The 21,466-nt window shown below is 38.4% G+C and overlaps 2 protein-coding genes, 1 long non-coding RNA gene and 1 pseudogene across 3 annotated transcripts; all 4 read left to right on the top strand.

Annotated features, from left to right (window-relative positions):
* The first annotated feature begins 392 nt into the window (after positions 1–392).
* Positions 393–1,952, top strand: LOC120572305 (annotated as a pseudogene).
* A 1,894-nt stretch (positions 1,953–3,846) lies between these two features.
* On the top strand, positions 3,847–5,003 carry LOC120572232. Its single transcript, XR_005641405.1, has 2 exons — positions 3,847–3,901; positions 4,774–5,003. It is a non-coding gene; the product is annotated as an uncharacterized LOC120572232 (long non-coding RNA).
* Positions 5,004–12,362: 7,359 nt separating this feature from the next.
* Positions 12,363–15,789, top strand: LOC120572335 (GTPase IMAP family member 7-like). The gene is made up of 2 exons (XM_039821611.1): positions 12,363–12,436; positions 14,661–15,789. The coding sequence occupies exons 1-2, from the start codon at positions 12,430–12,432 to the stop codon at positions 15,704–15,706; spliced, it is 1,053 nt and encodes a 350-aa protein (XP_039677545.1). The 5' UTR covers positions 12,363–12,429; the 3' UTR covers positions 15,707–15,789.
* Positions 15,790–18,335: 2,546 nt separating this feature from the next.
* Positions 18,336–20,283, top strand: LOC120573435 (GTPase IMAP family member 7-like). The gene is made up of 2 exons (XM_039823162.1): positions 18,336–18,384; positions 19,116–20,283. Exons 1-2 carry the CDS (start codon positions 18,378–18,380, stop codon positions 20,135–20,137), a joined length of 1,029 nt encoding a protein of 342 aa, XP_039679096.1. The 5' UTR covers positions 18,336–18,377; the 3' UTR covers positions 20,138–20,283.
* The last annotated feature ends 1,183 nt before the right edge of the window (positions 20,284–21,466 follow it).

Below are 21,466 nucleotides of genomic sequence, written 5' to 3' on the forward strand. Positions count from 1 at the left end.
TAAATGGGTGTTGAAAGTCTCCGGGTCAAAATGACCCGCAGCATCATCTTTGTATACAAACTCTGAACAGACATTCCACTACACATCAGTGTGTCCAGATTTTATGAACAAGTTCATGACCCTAAATGAGGAAATGTCATACAATTTCATGGAGAAAAAGATAGGTTAACCAGTATTTTGGTCAACACAAAAACGCAAATGGGTCAAATTGACCCTTAACATAATATGAGGGTTAATGTTTTTAAATTGTTTTTAATTGTCTTCTAACTGCTCTTTAATGTTTTATGTAAAGCACTTTGAATTGCCCTGTTGCTGAAATGTGCTATATAAATAAAGCTGCCTTGCCTTGACTTATTGTCGCTCCACAGTTAGCCTACTTCACTTCTAACAACATGGACGGTAAGTTCATTTCTTTCAGTTATTTCTACCAACACTGCACATAAAGTTCTTGTTAAAGTCTGTTTACACAGTGTAAATTGTAATACTCTCACATTGATGTCCCGAGACAATCTACAGTAAGTGTCCGTATAAGGCTGTTCTGGTCAGATTTTAATGGATTAGTATTGATTATTGATTTATGTAAATAGAGCCGAACAAACTCCTCTGTTGCCTTTAGGCTACTGAACTCTTATGTGTTTTGCCTGCTGGTGTCGCAGCGCTGATCTCTTAAATGACAGCCAGGCTCTACACTGTGAGCAATATGTTTCATGAAAGGGAAAATAAATAATTTGAAGAATTCTGTGATTGTATTTGCAAATTTAGTGATTGGTACTGTTGGTAATATTATAAGAGATTAGACACAATTTGTTCTTGATCTAAATATGCTTGTTGGTCTCTTTTTTTAAATCTTAAAAAAATGTCAAAATAAAAATGTGCAGTGCTATTGATAGACATAAATATCTTTCAGTGTCAAACACAAGGAGAATTGTCATCTTGGGAAAAACTGGATCTGGGAAAAGCAGCCTGGCTAACACCATATTTGGAGAGAAACTGTTCACAATCGGCCACACTCTCTTCTCTGAAACAAGAGAATGTCAAGTAAGAATCAAATCTGTCAACGGAAGAAGCATCAATTTGATCGACACTCTTGGTTTCTTCAACACAGAGAGATCTGAGGAGAAGATGAAGCCTGAGATAGTGAGGTGTATCACAGAGTGTGCTCCTGGTCCTCATGCTTTTCTCATTGTGCTTAAAGCGGAGAAATTCAAAGAGCAGGAGGAGGCTGTCATCACAAAAATAAACCAGTACTTTTCTGAAGGAGTTTTAAGATATGCCGGAATTGTCTTCACTCATGGTGACCAGCTTAAGGAAGGACAGAAAATTAATTCATCCAGAATAAGTCAATGAGTGATCTGATGAAGAAGTGTGGCGACGACCGCTGCCACGTCGTTGATAATAAACACTGGAAGAACAACCAACAGGATGAATACAGGACCAACCAGTTCCAGGTGAAGGAACTACTTAACACAATAGAGAACATAGTTGAGTCAAACAAAGGAAGCTACTACACCAATGAGATGCTACAAATAACGGGGGATGTAATACAACAAGAGGAGGAGGACATTAGACAGTCACCAGGAAACATGTCAGAGGAAGAGATCAGAGAGCAGGCTAAGGGCAATGTATTTGAGAAGCTTTTGAGCAAACTGGCAGGTACTGCAACAGGTGTAGTGTTAGGAGCTCTTTTTGGTGTTTTACTGATGGAAGGCGTTGCCGTTGTTAGCAAATTAGCAGCAGTTAGAGCACCAGCAGCAGTAGCAGCAGGAGGAGGAGTAGGCCTAACAGCAGCAGCAATGAACATAGTAACGATAGGCCTAAATGCTGCAGCAGGAGCGGTGAAAGGTTTTACCTGACACAAAGCAGCTAAGGGAGCAGGCATACCACTGGAAGCAATAAAGAGGACAGCAGACGCTTTCAAGGATGAAGCACTATCTGTCTTTAAAGCAAAACATATTACCGCCAAAGTTAAAACAGAGTCAGAACCTTTAATGAACCCTAATCCTTGAAGAAGTAATTTATCATTACAAATTCATGTGTCCCTGAAGATTGCATGAAAATTGAGTTCTAAACTATCTTTAACCATTAAGCTGATTATGCTAACTCATATATATTATAAATTGTAATCATCTGAGCTTAAAACTTTAGTTAATTGCTTATTCCTGTTTCACAAGTTATTTTCTTTCTGAAATACACACTTATACTTACCAATACTTGATATTGTAGATACACGTCTGATCTTTAATGTTAACATGTTTATACAGTATTTCATGATCCATACTGATAACCTGTTTTGGCATTGTATATATTTTGAATTTGTACCTTATTATTTTATATTTGCACTCTTTCCTACTTTGTTTTACAACTGCTGCACAGCAATTTCCCCTTGGGATAAAAAAAAATTCTATCTTTTCTTAGGTTACCACTGAGTGTCTGTATTATGTGTTGTTTAGGGCATATACTGTAAACCAGGGTTCTTCAACGTTTTTTTTAAGGATCCCTTAACTGAAAGAGAGTCGGAGCAGGGACCCCCTACTACATACAGTATATTGTATAAAATGAAGTTGCATAATAAACTGGGCCTACAATAAGGTGTAAGGCAGCATAAAGCTTTTATACTTACATTTTTTGCATGAAATACTAAGCTTTTAAAATAGCCTAATAATTGTTGGCATGATTTTATAAATCATGTTTTAGTGTTAAACATGGATGTAGCAGAGTGAATCCTTAGGGTTGACTGTATCTGTGGATGGCATTAGCAGAAATGTTACATATTGTACCTTTAACTATCAGACTACACTTGTAATGTTGACACACATTTTTGGTAGCAGACTTTAATCTAAATTTCTGAGGTTTTCCAAAAGTAGCAAACAACTGTAATATTTATGGTGCGACATTCTAAGAGACCAGAATGAATGGAAAGTAAAACCCTTTCTACATTTACAAGAAAGAAGTAATCTGGCTACAGGCCACACTTTAAACACAAAGGACTTTTTGTTTTCATTCTGTTTACTTGTACAGTTCATTCCCTGCAGTTGGGTGTGGATGATGCCAATAAAACATAACATTCCTTTCAACTTGTTCTGTCTCACTCAGATAAAATATTCTCCACCTGAAAAGGTATGAAAAGTATAAAAAGGTGCAGCTGCCATCCTCTCTCTTTGACAAGAAAAAGATAAAGCCTATGTAGCCTAATATTTTCATTTCATATGTATGATATTCTAAAGCATGTAACATGAAACCTACAGCTACAGAATACCATGCTATTCAAAATATAAATTGCACTCATATCACTGAGTTTCCTATTTAGTGGGAAATAGAGCTTTGAATGCCGTGAATGTAGCAGGTTGGATGGAGCCACTTCAGATAATGTCATGTTAGTCTGGTTATACAGCCTGTCAATACTCTCCAGCTCAATAAGACTGTTTCTATTCATCAAACAATCATAATAACATTATTTTCAACCTGTACGTTTCCAACCACAGCCACCAACCTAAACCCCTAAACAGCTGACGTGCAGTGGCCTCTGCTGAGCATCACACGAGGTTCAACTTCAACCTGCTCATCTGGAAACTGTCATTCATGCATTCAGGACCTTCTGTCTTACCTTCAGTAATGCCCTGTTTACTGGCATTAGTGAAACACTTGTTCCCTGTCAGAGGCTTCGCAATAGGCACGATCTGATATCACCAAGTAATTAACAGTCCAGGATCAATGACAAAGTTGTTTGCCCTGGATTAACATTTTAACCAACCAATCAGTGGCACGTTTTGCTTGTGATGTCATTAATAGTGCGACGTGATGGCAAATTCAAAAAAGAAAAAAAAAACGTCTGCCAGTTTCACTATCGTAACGGCCGCCCGTTCTAGAGCTGCCGGCGATGCTTCACTATCGTGCTTAAAAGGTAAGATTAGCCTACTTCCAAGAGTTTGAACGTCTTCAAAACATTATAGAGTTGATGTGTAGCTAGGCTAAACAAGTTAATAAGATAACTAGTATGACCAGCTAGTGTGCTAGCAGTAATTCAATTGGAAAGGGTTGAGCTACCAAATGTGATATTGATAAGAAATAAAATATAACTGTCCAGTTCTATCTCTTAACGAGATGGAATGTCTGTCATTAGGCTAACCACTTTAATCCTATGAAAACACGCTACCTAGCATGACCAGCTAGTGTGCTAGCAGACTTATGGTGGTATGAACTAGCCTAAAGGTAGCTTACTACTAAAATGTTCATGCTAAGCATGTGTGAGTCTGTAGACGTTTTTTGCATAACTAACATTACAGACAAAACACCTTAGCAATGTGTGTTTTAATCAAAGTTGATAGCATTAGCAACTTATATGTGCAATGCTACAATTAGCTGCAAGTGATTAAGTGTTGATCCTGGACCACTACAACATCACATTCATCCTGGACTGTTGTTTATTGTTTGTCCTGGACAATCAGTCAGTTATTCTGTGCTGTCATTAAGTGTTGATCCAGGACCACCACAGAGTGACATTTATCCTGGACTGTTAAGTGGTAGTCCAGGACAATCACAGCATTACAGCCCCAGAGTAATTGTTATTAAATCATAACTCCGGCATTATGCGATCTATAGCCCTGTTGTTCAAGGTCACCTAAGGCTAATCTATCAGGGCACATGGCTTAAGTTTTGGTTTGGTTTCAAATGCCCAGTTAGGTTAACTTTAGCTGCTGAGTTATTTATTAACTATAATGGAAAGTATTTTAAGTAAAGTCTGTGGAGGTAAAACCATGTGCTCTTTTCTTTCAGAAATGGAGGATATTTAAAAAGCTGTCATCAATGAAGAAAAAAGAATGTGGATCCAAGAAAGCCAAACTTGATGTTTTTGTGATGCCACATCAGCAAGGTTCACAGTATTCAAATGGAAAAACTGCAAAACCTGGACTCTTATTTTAACCTGCATTTTACCTTGACCTCAATTGCTGTCTTCCAGGAACACCACCCTTTGGAGTACATGACAATAAAGTACTTGAACTTGATTAGACAGTCTTCTTGTGTGTATTAATTTGCACATACATGAAAATGGATGAAATGATAAAAAACTCAGAATGTTTATTAAATGATTTTATTTATTATTTATTATTTTAAAACTAAAACTGTAATTGGTCCAATTTCCCGATTAGGCACTAAGTGTCCACAATCCACATCATAAAGTGTTCTCCAACATCTTCAACGGAGTTTGTCTGTGGAAAAAACACAGTAAAATTAGTTGGAACCTCATCTGAAATTTACAAGTCCTCGAATAGAGTCTTGAGAGAGGAAAATTGTGAGAGGTCCGCACGTTCCCACAAGGTAATCGAATAATAAAAAGGGAAAGGATATCTTTAAGATATACTTTGAAATGCACTAATGATTAATTACACTTTATTATGTAACCTTTCACACTTACCAGACAATCTGTTTTCTGAAACATAGATTTGAGTGATTAAAATAAGGCGTGGACAAGATAAGAATGAATGTCACTCTGTGTCGGTCCAGGATGTATGTGATGCTGTAGTGATCCTGGATCAACACTTAATGACAGCACAGAATAACTGACTGTGATTATCCAGGACAAACAATAAACAACAGTCCAGGATGAATGTGATGTTGTAGTGGTCCAGGATCAACACTTAATCACTTGCAGCTAATTGTAGCATTGCACATATAAGTTGCTAATGCTATCAACTTCGATTAAAACACACATTGCAAAAAACGTCTACAGACTCACACAGGCTTAGCATGAACATTTTAGTAGTAAGCTACCTTTAGGCTAGTTCATACCACCATAAGTCTGCTAGCACACTAGCTGGTCATGCTAGTTATCTGTATTAGCTTGTTTAGTCTACACGTTAGCTCTTTAGGCTAGCTAGATCATACCACCACAAGTCTGCTAGCACACTAGCTGGTCATGCTAGGTAGCGTGTTTTCATAGGATTAAAGGGGTTAGCCTAATGACAGACATTCCATCTCGTTAAGAGATAGAACTGGACAGTTATATTTTATTTCTTATCAGTATCACACTTGGTAGCTCAACCCTTTCCAATTGAATTACTGCTAGCACACTAGCTGGTCATGCTAGTTATCTGTATTAGCTTGTTTAGTCTACACGTTAGCTCTTTAGGCTAGCTAGATCATACCACCACAAGTCTGCTAGTACATTAGCTGGTCATGCTAGGTAGCGTGTTTTCATAGGATTAAAGTGGTTAGCCTAATGACAGACATTCCATCTCGTTAAGAGATAGAACTGGAACGTGATATTTTATTTCTTATCAATATCACATTTGGTAGCTCAACCCTTTCCAATTGAATTACTGCTAGCACACTAGCTGGTCATGCTAGTTATCTTATTAACTTGTTTAGCTTAGCTACACATCAACTCTATAATGTTTTGAAGACGTTCAAACTCTTGGAAGTAGGCTAATCTTACCTTTTAAGCACGATAGTGAAGCATCGGCGGCAGCTCTAGAACGGGCGGCCGTTACGATAGTGAAACTGGCAGACGTTTTTTTTTCTTTTTTGAATTTGCCATCACGTCGCACTATTAATGACATCACAAGCAAAACGTGCCACTGATTGGTTGGTTATAATGTTAATCCAGGGCAAACAACTTTGTCATTGATCCTGGACTGTTAATTACTTGGTGATATCAGATCGTGCTTCATAATAGTGTTTAAAAAAACACAACACAACACTGTTTTGACATAACAAATGTTTTTTTTTTTAAATCTTGAACAGGTTATATTGGCTAGCTGTTAACTCCCTTCTGTTTTAAACTCATCTTCATAAATGATTTGTCTTTAATCTGATGTAGTTTGTTTGTTTAATTCTTTGTGTTGTAATTCTTTTTTTATTATTATTTTTAGTGATAATTTATTTTAAATTACTTTTTTTAAAACCTTTGTCATGTTATGTTATAATTTCACAAAACTCAAATAGTACAAATAGTATAAATGACCCATAGAACTTTTGTTTATTGGGTCTGACTGGTGTTGTAGAAGTTTCTTTTGCAGCAGCAGTAAAGTTTTGAAAGTTTAGTAAAGTATAACAAATAAGACAGTCAAAGACTAAACCAAGTTAGGTTTTTGTATTTTATTAAAGGTATTGTGGAGGATTTTCTTTTTCCGGGTGGATCATCAAAATAATTGGTCCTCCTAGTTGTCAATCAGTCTGGTGATATGTATACGTATGGCCGTCGTACGTGCACGTCCCTAGGTAGTTTTCGCTTTCTGCGCATGAGTACTTTCAGGTGTGTATGTGTGGTGAGCTACGGTTTCAGCCGTTCATGGAAGCTCGCCGTTCTCAAGACAAGAGTGTTTTTGGGAGACCATTTCACACGCTGGCGTGCGCTAAAAGCACAGGTTGGGCTTCCCACTGATGCCTCAGTCGCGAAGTTTCTACTCGACAGGTAAAGTTTGGCATGCTATTTGGAGAAATCCTTTTAAAATCACTGCTACTAAAAGTTGATGTAGCTAAGCTATGATTAGCGATGCTAGCCCTGGTACAAGTCACGCACCGCGCACACACGGTAAACATATCAATTTGTGAAAAAGTGCAAATCTTCTTTTGGAAAGTAGGCTTGTATGAGCCATGCCGACAGCAACTTGTAAACAGTGCACTCAGAGTGCAGGCAGAGTGTTGCGCATGTGCATTTTTTCAAAAAGTACAGAGGGCGGTTCTTTTCTAAAATTCGGGAAAATCCTCCACAATACCTTTAAGATACATTTGCAAATATAGGAGGAACACAGTTTCACAAAAAGCACATCAGCTCAGTGTGGAAAAAGTTATTCAATGAGTGAAAAGAAACACTGAGCTTATATGCACAACAAGAAAAAGGGAGTGACAATCACACATCTTCGGATCTAATTGCAGTACTTGCCAGATGGTAGGTAAGCCTAATCAGCCTGTGCCCCCTGCTCCGCTGCGGCCTGTCCCTGCAGTTGGTGAGCCCTTTGAGCATGTTCTGGTTGACTGTGTGGGTCCATTGCCCAAAGCCAAGTCTGGGAATCAGTTTTTGCTCACCATGATGTGTATTTCTACCCGCTTTCCTGAGGCCATTCCTTTGCGCAAGATAACCGCTAAGGCGGTTACTAAAGCATTGATTAAGTTCTTTACGACTTATGGTCTGCCGAAGACCGTACAGACTGATCAGGGAACAAACTTCCTGTCCAGGATTTTCAAGCAGACTCTCCAGTCTCTCGGTATCTCCCACTCTGTGTCCAGTGCTTATCGTCCTGAGTCGCAGGGTGCGCTTGAGCGCTGGCACCAGACTTTCAAGTCAATGCTGAAGAAGTACTGTTACGAGACAGGGAATGACTGGGATGAGGGTGTGCCTTTTGTTCTCTTTGCTAACCGTGATGCAAAGCAGGAGTCCCTAGGGTTTAGCCCAGCAGAGCTAGTGTTTGGTCACAATATGCGTGGCCTGTTGAAAGTGTTGAAGGAGAAACTAGTGGGTGATACCTCCTGTGAAAATAATGTGTTGGACTTTGTATCCCGCTGTAGGGAGCGTCTGCACCACGCTACATGGTTGGCCAAGGAGTCACGGTCATCTCAGGTCAACATGAAGAGACGTTTTGACAAGAAGAAAGTTGTGCGGCAGTTCGACGCAGGCGATAAAGTGCTGGTCTTGCTGCCCACACCTGGCTCTGCTCTTGCCGCCAGGTTCTCAGGTCCGTACATGGTGGAAGGTAAAGTCTCAGACACAGACTATGTTATCCGTACGCCTGAGCGTAGACGGAAGACACGTTTGTGTCATTAACATGCTGAAATCTTCTTATCCCAGGGATGACCTGAGAGGGCCAGACAAGACCTCAGACATGGCTGTGGTAGGGGTTTCTTCTCTCGTCGGTACTCAGCCTGAGTTGGAGGTCGATTTGTTGACACCCCTTGAGGGTTATCTGTGTGGTAGGCTAGCTGACTCTGAGTTCTTGTCTACAATCGACCAGCAGCTGTCCTATCTTCCCGTGCCTCACAAACAGGATGTGATTAGCTTGCTTGGCAGGTATCCTGGTGTTTTACGCGTTGTACTATCACGTACAAGTGTGCTAGAGCACGACATTGATGTGGGCGATGCCGCTCCCATTAAACAGCATGCCTATCGCTCTCCGCTGGCTAAAAGGGAAGCCATGAGAAAAGAGGTTAGCTATCTGGTAGAGAATGGCCTTGCCAAGCCCAGCTATAGTCCATGGAGTTCTCCGTGCTTGTTGGCGCTGAAGTCTGATGTTAGTCCTCGCTTCTGTACTGATTTTCGCAAAGTGAATGCTGTTACTGTGTCAGACTCTTTCCCTTTGCCCCGAATGGAGTTTGGTAAGGCTACAGTTACCTACCTTGGTAAGCAGGTTGGTCAGGGGCAGGTCCGTCCAGTGGACGCTAAGGTAGCTGCTGTTGTGTCGCTACCAGTGCCCAGCACTAGGCGAGAACTGCAGCGTTTCTTAGGCATGACAGGTTACTATCGCTGTTTCTGTAAGAACTTCTCGGTAGTAGTCGCTCCTCTGACCAGATTGTGTAGTCCTGTGGTTCCTTTTGTGTGGAATGATGAGTGTGACCATGCTTTTAACTCTGCTAAGTCTCTCCTCTGTAGTGCTCCTGTGCTGACTGCGCCTGACATTTCTCTGACCTTTCCAGCTTGAGGTGGATGCCAGTGCCACTGGAGCTGGTGCGGTGTTGTTACAGGACGGTGATGGGAATGTGTGTCATCCTGTTTGTTTCTTCTCAACAAAGTTCAAGCGCCATCAGCTGAACTACTCCACTATCGAGAAGGAGACCTTAGCCATGCTCCTTGCATTCTACAGCATTTTGAAGTATACGTGGGATGCAGTTCCTTTCCTGTTACAGTGTTCACTGACCATAACCCGCTTGTGTTCTTAGCCCAGATGTATAACAGCAACCAGCGTTTGATGCGCTGGGCCCTCCTGGCTCAGCGCTACAACATATGCATCAAACACAAGATGGGATCTGACAACATCGTGGCTGATGCGCTGTCCCGTGGGTGAGACTACTTGGACAAACATGAGTGGGATTCCAGCTAGACCGGTGGGTCAGTGATGGTGATGTGAACATGATGGTGAACCTTGTTAGTGATGTGTTGATTTGTGATGATGTTGCATCAGCGTGCGTAAGAGAGGAGGGGTTTCCTCTTATGGGAGGGGGTGTTACGTGCCTTGTTTTGTGGTTGTGTGTGTGTGTGTGTGTGTGTGTGTGTGAGATTCCTTTCAGGTGTGAGCTGCAGCTGATCTGCTAATCAGCAAAAGGTGTTAAAGGTACCAGACAGAGTGTGTGGTGCGGGCAGTGGAAGCCAAAGAGTGAAGGCGCAGTGGAAGCCAGAGGACAGAGAGAGAAGTCTGCCGACTACCAGAGCCAGTGGTGTCCTATTTTGTTTGGTTGATTCGTCTTCTTTTTGAAGATCGTTTTGTTTAGTTTGTACAATAAATCCTTTGAGTTCTTGTTGAAAGCGTTGCCGGATATCTTTTGTTTCTCTACCGGGTTATTATTTTAACTGTTTACGTCCTCTGACCCCTAGACGGATTAGGGACGTAACACATGTTTGTATAATGTAACATTGCATCTTATTTCCATCCTATGTTTTGTTAAGCAACTAGAAAGTATTCTATATATGTCAGATAGATGTTGTGAAGTAAAAATATTTTACTCTGGAATGTAGAAGAGTTGAATTAGACATGAAATGAAAATACTTAACTCAAGTTCAATTATTTCAATGATGTGCTTTAGCTACAGTGTTGAAGTAAATGTAGATGGCAGCATTATATCAGCGTCAACACTGAGAAACATCCTGTACTTGATTCTGCCACTCACAGAACTTAAAAAGAAATAAATGGGTATGCCAGTTAAAAGCAAAGCTTGCAGGATGAATTATCCATAGAATACATTACTAACTTGACACAATGTTTTAATTATTAGGAGATATTTAGGCTTCATGATAATTATAAAGGAATTGTTCGATGATCCCTTAACCTTTCATCTGGCGCCATCCACAGGCAACAAATATTATTTGTGCAATACTTTGATTTATGAACAAATCCTCAGATGTACTCTGGATGATTTAAGGAACTGTTTGATGAAAATTATCTAAAATTATCATATTAATCTTAAAGATAGTCAACCTAGGAACAAGATCATTATTTTATGGCATGCGGCAATGCTGTTTAGACTTACTGTCAGATTCAAGGTACATGTTTACACATTATAAATTGAATTCTTACATGGATGTGCTTGTTGTTACAATATGAATCATTACAATAATTCAGCAAACTACTAAATCTGTTTCCAAGTGTCTATTTTCCATTAAACCCTCTTCGCTTGTCTCATCAGCTAAGGGCCCTCTCATGTTAATAAAAAGGCAGCTAGTCGAGCTGAACTTTGAACTGCCAGATGCGAGCCTCAGAAATGATTGAGTGGTGGAGGGATCTACTGCTGCCATTAACAACCAGACCAGTGATGGAAACTGGGTTGATGGACTATCACACATAAATACTACATTTTGTACCGACAGTTGGTGAACACAATTTCACATAACTTCATTGTAGCAACCAAATACTCTGTGGGATTGTACAGATTTGCTTTGAAGGCCTTGCCTATGCTGCCAGACTTATGAGTCAGAGTTTCATTTCTTGAGAAACAATGAATGCAAAAATAAATGAAGGCTGAAATATCTTCATCATGTACATTTCAACTTCTAAACATGAATGGAGATTTTGGGATAAACTAAGCGATTCCTGTATTAAAACTGAAATACATCCCTTTGTTGATTCTACAGAATTAAACATTGATAGATGTGCGTCATATTGTGACAGTGAAAATAAAGATTTAAATCAAAATTCGACATCATTTTCAGGGTTAATTATTATTTTCCTGGACAAAAAAGCTAGAAGTAGCCTATTAAAACATATGGAAGAATGGTCAGCAACTGCTAGATATTTTTGTCCTATATCATGACATATTTAGTGTTATGTAGCCATTTGTAGTAGACCATAGTTATTACTGTTGCTTATGCATAATACACTTTAAATGAAATCAAACGCAATGTGTGTTGCTCATTTAGCCTGCAGGAAACCAGTCAGATTATTTTCCTGGACAAAAAAGCTAGAAGTAGCCTATTAAAATATATGGAAGAATGGTCAGCAACTGCTAGATATTTTTGTCCTATATCATGACATATTTAGTGTTATGTAGCCATTTGTAGTAGACCATAGTTATTACTGTTGCTTATGCATAATACACTTTAAATGAAATCAAACGCAATGTGTGTTGCTCATTTAGCCTGCAGGAAACCAGTCAGACAAGTAGATAAAAACAAATCCAGAGGTGGAGCCTATTTTCTACAATCTATCGTCAGAGCGAGAACAAGAGGAAAGACTCAGAGACTTCTCGTGGATCTGACTAATTTTTTGCACTTCTACTTTTCACATTATGAACAGTAAGTGAAGATTATTTATTGATGCTATTGTGTAAACAATGAGCATTAAATATGTTTACATAAATACAAAATATTCAAAATTCTGTATTCTTTTGGGGCATTTTCAAAACTCACAACTAATTCTAATATCATATTAAAACATATTTTAGTTGACGTTATTTTATATTTTAGCAGAAATGGTGTTAATTTTTGTTTGTCACCTTTGCTAAGGAGGTATGTCTGTTGGACATGGTTTGTTTGCCTGAAAAACTACTGGCCTCATGTATAAACGTTGCGTACGCACGAAAAGCTTGCGTACGCTGGTTTTCACGGACACTTTTGTGATGTATAAAAAATGTAGGCTTACTTGACGTGAGAATGTGCGGGCCGTCACGCAAACTGTTGGGCAGTCGTGAGAATGTGCGGGCCGTCCGCAAAGTCTTTTCTGGCTTTGTAACGTGGCGAATTCTAACTGAAAAGTGCCGAAAATCACTAAACATTACAGAATAAAGATTCCACTGGCATAGCCTACGTCTGTGACGTTGTCTATGAAAACATAATAATATGCGCTGATAGGCTAGCCTACTCCATAAAAGTTTGATCATATTATGTCGAAATTGTTTCACATCTTTCACACTATCAACTGTTTAATTTGCAGGCTAGCCTACTTAATCTCTTTTATACATGAGGACGGGAAATTAATGATAAATCCACTTAGAAAATACTTTCAGTCATCCTCTGTAACCTCTCCTCCTCTGAGTCAGGTCTCCCTCGCGCTGGACTCAGTTTCACTGAGCCTGTTAACATTTAATAAATAAAATAAATGGCATGACATCAGTGAGTTCAAACTGCAATGCGTAATTTGGACTGACACTGAGATGCATTTGTTCTGTAACTGGTGTCGCGCTGCCGCTATTCTCTTCATTTCCACTTCGACATTAAACATTTCTTTTTATTATTTCTGCCACAGTTCGGTGCATTCACCGCCCGGTCACCATTTGTCATTCTGGGCTTTTTCTTTATTGCTTATCCAAGATGACAAACCGCCAAACTCGCCTCCACATCCGCGATCAGCACCTCAACCTCACAATCGCTGAAGTTTGTATCTTTTTCGTCTGCAGCGGGATAACCCATTGTGATTGGACAAAGAATGATGTCGGGGGCGCATTTATAGTAATTTCCATATTAATTTATGGGAGGAGGCAAGGCGGGGTCGGTCATTAATTCATGTGCGCTTAATTTCACGTTGATTGTGATGTATAAAGGAAAGGTGCGCAGGACCTGGCGTATGACCGGTTTTATACATGTGAATATTTCTCTGCGTAGGTACTTTTCAAGTTTTGTCCGTATGCCATCTTCTGGTATGAAAGCTGCGCAGTCTTTTATACATGAGGCTCCTGGCCTTTTCTGTGGTTAACAGCTAACGTTATGGATGTTGTCAGGGAGCAGGCAGTCAAAAATGACCTAGCTGTGTCCCAGAATTTAGTCGGGGATGGAGTCAACTAATTAAGATGAAAAGAATATTAAGGCAGGCCATGAATCGCTTTCTGGCTTCACAGTCTGAGCTCTCAGCAGAACTCTGTTACCAAAAACAAAGAAATAACAACACAGCTCTTCCAACCAAATGTACTGACAAAGTTCGATTCACATTCATTAAATTTTTTTCATTTGTTTAAGCATCTTTTGTAATAATCCACCAAATAGGAAGTGTTAAATTATTATTTGAATTACATAGACTAAAAATATATAAAGAATATATAAGTATTATACACCCCTCTTCTATTAACACCACCATGTTTCTTATTAACGTGAAATATACTTGTAAAAAGGAAGTGCAGTTTGGTGACAATGAAATTCTCTTCATAAATATCTGAAGTTAATGTTGTTAATGTTGATATATTGTTCATGATGTTAGATGTCATCATCTTCTCAAGGAACTTCATCTGAATTCGCAGATCTTTGCATCCCTAAAAAGGAATGTTTTGTAAAAAGCATCAGAATAGGTAACCTAACAGCATTCAAAAACAGAACGACCACACAATTCTCAACATTAGCTTAACTTATTTTTCATTTTGAATGGGCTGATCTCACTTTTTCCAATAAAACATTCTTCTGTTTCCTCAGCCTTATTTCCCACTGTGTAATAATTATTGTGGCACAATAAATGAATGGGAAAACATTTCTAGAACCAAGGGGCAAGATATTGACACTGATTTATTGATAAAGATTTATTATTCTCTTCTAGTGCTGAAAACAAGGAGGATTGTCCTACTGGGGAAAACTGGAGTTGGAAAGAGCAGCCTGGCGAACACCATATTTGGAGAGGCCACGTTCAAAATTAGGCAATTTGATGACTCGAAAACACATTGTTCTCCAGTCGAAACCAAATGTGTCAATGAAAGAAGCATCACTTTGATCGACGCTCCTGGTTTCTTTGATGCAGGCAGGTCTGAGGAGGAGATGAAGCGTGAGATACTGAGGTGTATCACAGAGTGCGCTCCTGGGCCTCATGCTTTTCTCATTGTGCTTAAAGTGGAGAGATTCACAGAGCACGAGAAGGATGTCATCACACAACTGTGTGAATATTTCTCTGAAGATGCTCTAAAATATGCTGTTATTGTCTTCACTCACGGTGACCAGCTCCCTGAAGGAAAGAAAATGAAGGAGTATGTTGAGCAAAATGAAGGTCTCAGTGATCTGGTGAAGAAGTGCGGCGGCCGGTGCCACGTCGTTGATAATAAATACTGGAAGACCAACGGAGAGGATGAATACAGAAGTAACCTGTTCCAGGTGGCAGAGCTGCTCAACACCATAGATAATATAGTGATGGAAAACAATGGAGAATACTACACAGATGAAAAGTTGCAAGAAGTAGAGAGAAGAATCCAGGAAGAGGAACGGCGTATTAGACACTCATTAGGAAACATGTCATATGAAGAGATCAGAAAACAGGCTATGAGCAACATCCTTAAGAAGCAGGTGAACAATGCAGGACGAACATGGATCAGAGGTTTAGTGGGGTTCGCAGTCATAGCTGGGTTAGTAGCAACTGTCTCAGCTGTGTTGTTACATTCAAAATCTCTGAATGTGTTAGCAGAAGAATTGGCAGAAGTGGTGGAACATCAAGCTGAGACAGCTTTAAACATGGCTCCGCCAGCTACTACAATAGAAAAGGGAGCTGAGATATTCATTACACCAGGGAGTGTAGTACAAAAGACATTTGAAGTGGTCTTGAACAAACTTAATGCTTTGTATGAAAGAACGTATAATCCTTGGAATCCATTTGAATGAATCAAATAAAAAAATAATAGGTTGACATTGACATGTAAGTTGTTGCAATCCTATACAGTTCATTTCAGATTCTTGTTTTTCTTCTAAAGGGGTATTCTGTGAATTGAGTTATTATTATCAGATTAGTTTAATGCTTAATTAATTTGTCCATTTAGGTCTCTTACCTTATGGAAGAACTTGCATCTGTGCTTTAAACTGTGTGCTGGTTCCTGTCACCTGAGAAGAGAACCACTGTGATTACTTTTCTTAAAATACTGAGCAAATAAACTGTAAATAGAGAAGGAAACAGTATATAGAAGATTTAACAAAATAGAAATACATGTGTTTCACATTCAAATTAACTAATGATCTGAAATCTATAAGTGGTTGTTGGGTCTATGACTTTGGGTTGTTATATATAGGAGCATGCCACCTATTTTACACAAGCAGTCCTGTTTTGAGGAGCTCTAATAGTCAAACTATAGTAAAAACTGCTGTAAAATGTCTCCTGTAGCTCTGATGGAAGTTTACAAAGTAAATCCACCAACCTTATGGAAATAAAATATTAAATCACACTGTGTAACCTTTTTGGTATTGATTTCTTTTTTATTCTTTCCATATATTTGTTATTATATATGTGTTGCTGTGTTGTGAATGTATTATGTAACAATAAAACAGCTGATTGGTCAAGTCCTTCAAGTTGTTTTATTCATATATCATTCAGTTTTTTACTAAAAAATATATATTTTATTGTTGTAGTTCATCAATTTGGAGCCAATTTTAAGTTCTTGGTGCACAGCTGGGTAGATCTTAGCACAGATCTGCATCACATCATATAAGCATATGTTTTTTATGTATCAAATACATGTAGTGAAGTAAAAAGTACAGTATACCTCTAAAATCTAGGGGAGTAGAAGTTTAAGTATAATGTAGCATTAATTAAAGTACAAGAATGTCAGAAATTTAAACAGAGTAAATTTACTTAGTTACATTCGACCACTGCTTAGTGCTAACAACTATTATCTGTGTAGCTCCTATGTTGTCCAAAAACTATGAAGAACACATCAGTGAGCCACTGATGGCTTTACTCCTTTATTGGGTTGGTTGATGACGTGCCAGCGTTATCTTTTGAGGCTGCTTTTCTACCAAATTACAGGAAAATTGCTGTGCCATTTAGCCTTACATCAGACTGCACTTGTAATGTTGACACACATTTTTGGGAGCAGAATCTGAATTTCAGTGGTTTTCCAAAAGTGGCAAACAACTGTTATGGTTATGGTGCGACATTCTAAGAGACCAGAATGAATGGAAAGTAAAACCCTTTCTACATTTACAAGAAAGAAGTAATCTGGCTACAGGCCACACTTTAAACACAAAGGACTTTTTGTTTTCATTCTGTTTACTTGTACAGTTCATTCCCTGCAGTTGGGTGTGGATGATGCCAATAAAAACATAACATTCCTTTCAACTTGTTCTGTCTCACTCAGATAAAATATTCTCCACCTGAAAAGGTATGAAAAGTATAAAAAGGTGCAGCTGCCATCCTCTCTCTTTGACAAGAAAAAGATAAAGCCTATGTAGCCTAATATTTTCATTTCATATATGATATTCTAAAGCATGTAACATGAAACCTACCGCTACAGAATACCATGCTATTCAAAATATAAATTGCACTCATATCACTGAGTTTCCTATTTAGTGGGAAATAGAGCTTTGAACGCCGTGAATGTAGCAGGGTGGGAGGAGCCACTTCAGATAATGTCATGTTAGTCTGGTTATACAGCCTGTCAATACTCTCCAGCTCAATAAGACTGTTTCTATTCATCAAACAATCATAATAACATTATTTTCAAACTGTACGTTTCCAACCACAGCCACCAACCTAAACCCCTAAACAGCCGACGTGCAGTGGCCTCTGCTGAGCATCACACGAGGTTCAACTTCAACCTGCTCATCTGGAAACTGTCATTCATGCATTCAGGACCTTCTGTCTTACCTTCAGTAATGTCCTGTTTACTGGCATTAGTGAAACACTTGTTCCCTGTCAGAGGCTTCAAAATAGTGTTACAAAGATTGTATTGGGATTAAAAAATAACCACATTTAACAGACTACTGCATCCTTACACTGGCTAATTGCCTCAAGAACTTATTCATAAAATGTTTTGATAACTTTTAAATCTTGAACTGGTTATATTGCCGAGCTGTTTTAAACTCATCTTCCCAAATGATTTGTCTTTAATCTGATGTAGTTTGTTTGTTTAATTCTTTGTGTTGTAATTCTCTTTTTATTTTATTTTTAGTATTTTATTTCAACTGCCTTTTTTTAAAACCTTTTTCATGTTATGTTATCATTTCACAAAACTCTTGTACAAATAGTAGTATAAAAAATGAGCCATAGAACTTTTGTTTTTGAGTCTGACTGGCGTTTAAAAAAAAAAAACCCTGTTCATTGCATTATATGATGATCTTATTTTCATGTGTGATATTTTCTTTGCTTATACTTTGATATGTTTTGAATAATTTGTATAGTGCAGCAGGAATTAATATGTAACACTTCGTTCCATTGTTCAGGTATGGCCAGTCAAGTTAAACTGGTGTGGTTGAAAAAGAAAGTATACAACACAGTCAGACCACAGCAAGATAACAGAAGGAAACACATCCAGCAGTCTGGGTGACTCGTTTTTTTTGCAACATGGATGGTGAGTTGACCTCGCTACACTGTAGTGGTGGAGGATGTATTCAGGTCTTAAGTCCTAAATTGTTCTTGGTGATGCATATGTGTGTAAACTGTTAGGTTGTTAAATCTTGAACACTGCATCCTATTTCCATCATATGTTTTGTTAAGTAACTAGAAAGTATTCCATATCTGTCAGATAAATACAAATATTTTCCTCTGAAATGTAGAAGAATAGAATTATAAATTAGTATTAAATTCAATTATTTCAATGATGTGCTTATGCTACAGTGTTGGAGTAAATGTACATGTCAGGATTGTATCAGCGTCCACACTGAGAAACATCCTGTACTTGATCCTGCCACACACAGAAGTTAAAAAGAAATTGATATGCCAGTTAAAAGCAAAGTTTGCAGGATGAATTATCCATATAATACATTACTAACTTGACACAATGTTTTAATTATTAGGAGATATTTGGGCTTCATGATAATTATAGAGGAATTGTTCGATGATCCCTTAACCTTTCATCTGGCGCCATCCACAGGCCACAAATATTATTTGTGCAATACTTTGATTTATGAACAAATCCTCAGATTTACTCTGGATGATTTAATGATTTAAAATACCAGAATAAATATAAATCAAGCCACAACAAAAAACAAGTGAAATGTGCATGCATTTATAAAGATAAAACCCTTTCAGTACGAAAAGGAAAGTGACATGTGCTAATACAGAATCATTGCTCTCTTTTAGTGCTGACTTCAAGAAGAATTGTCCTACTGGGAAAAACTGGAGCTGGGACAAGCAGTCTGGCTAACACCATATTAGGAGAGGATTTGTTCAAAATAGGCCATTCTGCCGTCTCTGAAACAAGTCTTTCTCATGCAGAAACCAAATCTGTCAATGGGAAAAACATCAAGTTGATCGACACACACAGTTTTTTTGACACGTGTGGATCCGAGACGATGCTCAAGGCTGAGATAGTGAGGTGTATCACAGAGTGTGCTCCTGGGCCTCATGCTTTTCTCATTGTGCTTAAAGTGGAGAAATTCACAGAGCAGGAGAAGGACGTCATCAAAAAAATATGCCAATATTTGTCTGAGGAAGCTTTAAAATATGCCGCCGTTGTCTTCACTCATGGTGACCAGCTCCAGGAAAAGATGAAGATTGAGGAGTTTTTCAGTCAGAATATAGATCTGAGTAATCTGGTGAAGAAGTGCGGAGGCCGGTGCCACGTTGTTGATAATAAGTATTGGAAGAACAACGGAGAGGACGACTACAGAAGTAACCAGTACCAGGTGGCAGAGCTGCTCAACACCATAGAGAAGATGGTTGAGGCAAACAAAGGAGGCTGCTACACCAATGAGATGCTACAAGCAGTGAAAAGAGGAATAAAGAGAGAGGAAGAGTGCATTAGACAGTCATCATCATCAGGCAACATGTCACAGGCAGATATTAGAGTAGAAGCTACAATTAGTGTTTTTAACAGCTTATTGATCAGATTGGCAGGTACTGCAACAGGGGCATTGTTAGGAGCTTTTCTTGGTGTGGCAAGGATGGTTGCAGCAAATGTAAGAAATGTTCAGGATCTTTCAGCACTGGTATCAACAAACAGAGGAATATTAGCAACTGATGCTCTGTGGGGGGGAGTGCAGGGTGGTCAGATAGGATATGATGCAGCTGAAGGAGCAGAAACTGCAAAGGAAGCCATGGACAAGATAATAAAGGCTGTATTGGGGTCATCTGGGGTTGCAAATGATCAAAACAAAAAATAGAGCATTGACAATAAAAAGAGTGGAGCAGGAGGTTGTTGTTTGTTATATAATTAGGGAACAATGGGCTACTAGGGTTACAGATGTGTGAGACATTGAAATTATTAGTTAGAAACCAGGATTTTGAGATCAAGCTGTAGTTACTTTCTAATAATACCTGTCAAATATGTCAGTGTGATTAGTGTTCTACCAATACAGGGTATAATAAGTATACATTTGGGAAATTATTAATGATGAAACAGTATTCCATTTTGAATAATTCTGAAGACTTTTAAATGCTGAGTAATGTATTTTTAGTTTGTTTTATTTTAACTCCTTATTGCAGTGTTTTTGCATTTACTTTTGAGTGATTCAATAGGTAAAAAGCTTGTTTAATAGGACTTTCTTCAGTCTCTCTTTTGTTGTGCCAACTATAATAAATGTAATGGCCATACATGATTCATTTTAACGTTTTAATAATTTAATAATAATTAATCTAACATCAATCTGGGAAAGATGAAGGACATGTGCTATTATACTGATGACAAGTATTTTTCAAAGATTTTACTCTTTATTTTACATTTCCATGCCTTTTGGATGCTGAAAGATGCTTTTCAATTTTCATTGTTTTTATTTTTAAAGTAGCAAGCAATAGATTGTAACACATTAGACAATTAAACAACTGTGCTTACACATTTTCCACTGTCTGTTTTGTTGTGCATCAGTAAATTAAAACCAGAAAAAAAAAATTCCAAAGACCAGATTAAATTTTATTCAGTTTTATTTTAACTCAAATGAATTCACGCACATTCTGAAAATATTGAGTGTTTGCACCGTTCACGCCAGAGAGAGAAAGAGCGCAACAGTGATCATGCAAGATGGATAGATAGATTTGAAACCAAATCCTACCAAACGATTCCAAAAGGAATCGTAATTTTGAAATGATTCCAAGTAGGAATCGGTTCTCGATGCCCAACCCTACTCCTTGCATTAGATGGGCTTTGTCATTAAGTTGAAAACGTGTCTTTCTGAACTCACAAACATGATATGTGAGACAGCCAAGCTACCAACACAATGCAACACACCATGATGTTTTGCCAGAGGTCGACTAGCTAATTAGTGATATCACCTGTTTAAGTGCATAAGTGGAATCAAAATGTGGCAGGACTAGCTACATGGCACATTTTTATTTTTCCACCTCTGTTGTATTATACTAGAGTATATAAACAAAATGAATAGTAACTGAAATTACTGAGAAATAGCATGTTCTGCACCAACAGTACTTTTATTTTTGATACTTGAGTATATTTTGCTTCTAACATAACATAAAATTACTCTTGTTTTAGCCACTTT

This window comes from Perca fluviatilis, chromosome 14 (assembly GCF_010015445.1).
Source record: "Perca fluviatilis chromosome 14, GENO_Pfluv_1.0, whole genome shotgun sequence".
Lineage (NCBI taxonomy): Eukaryota > Metazoa > Chordata > Actinopteri > Perciformes > Percidae > Perca > Perca fluviatilis.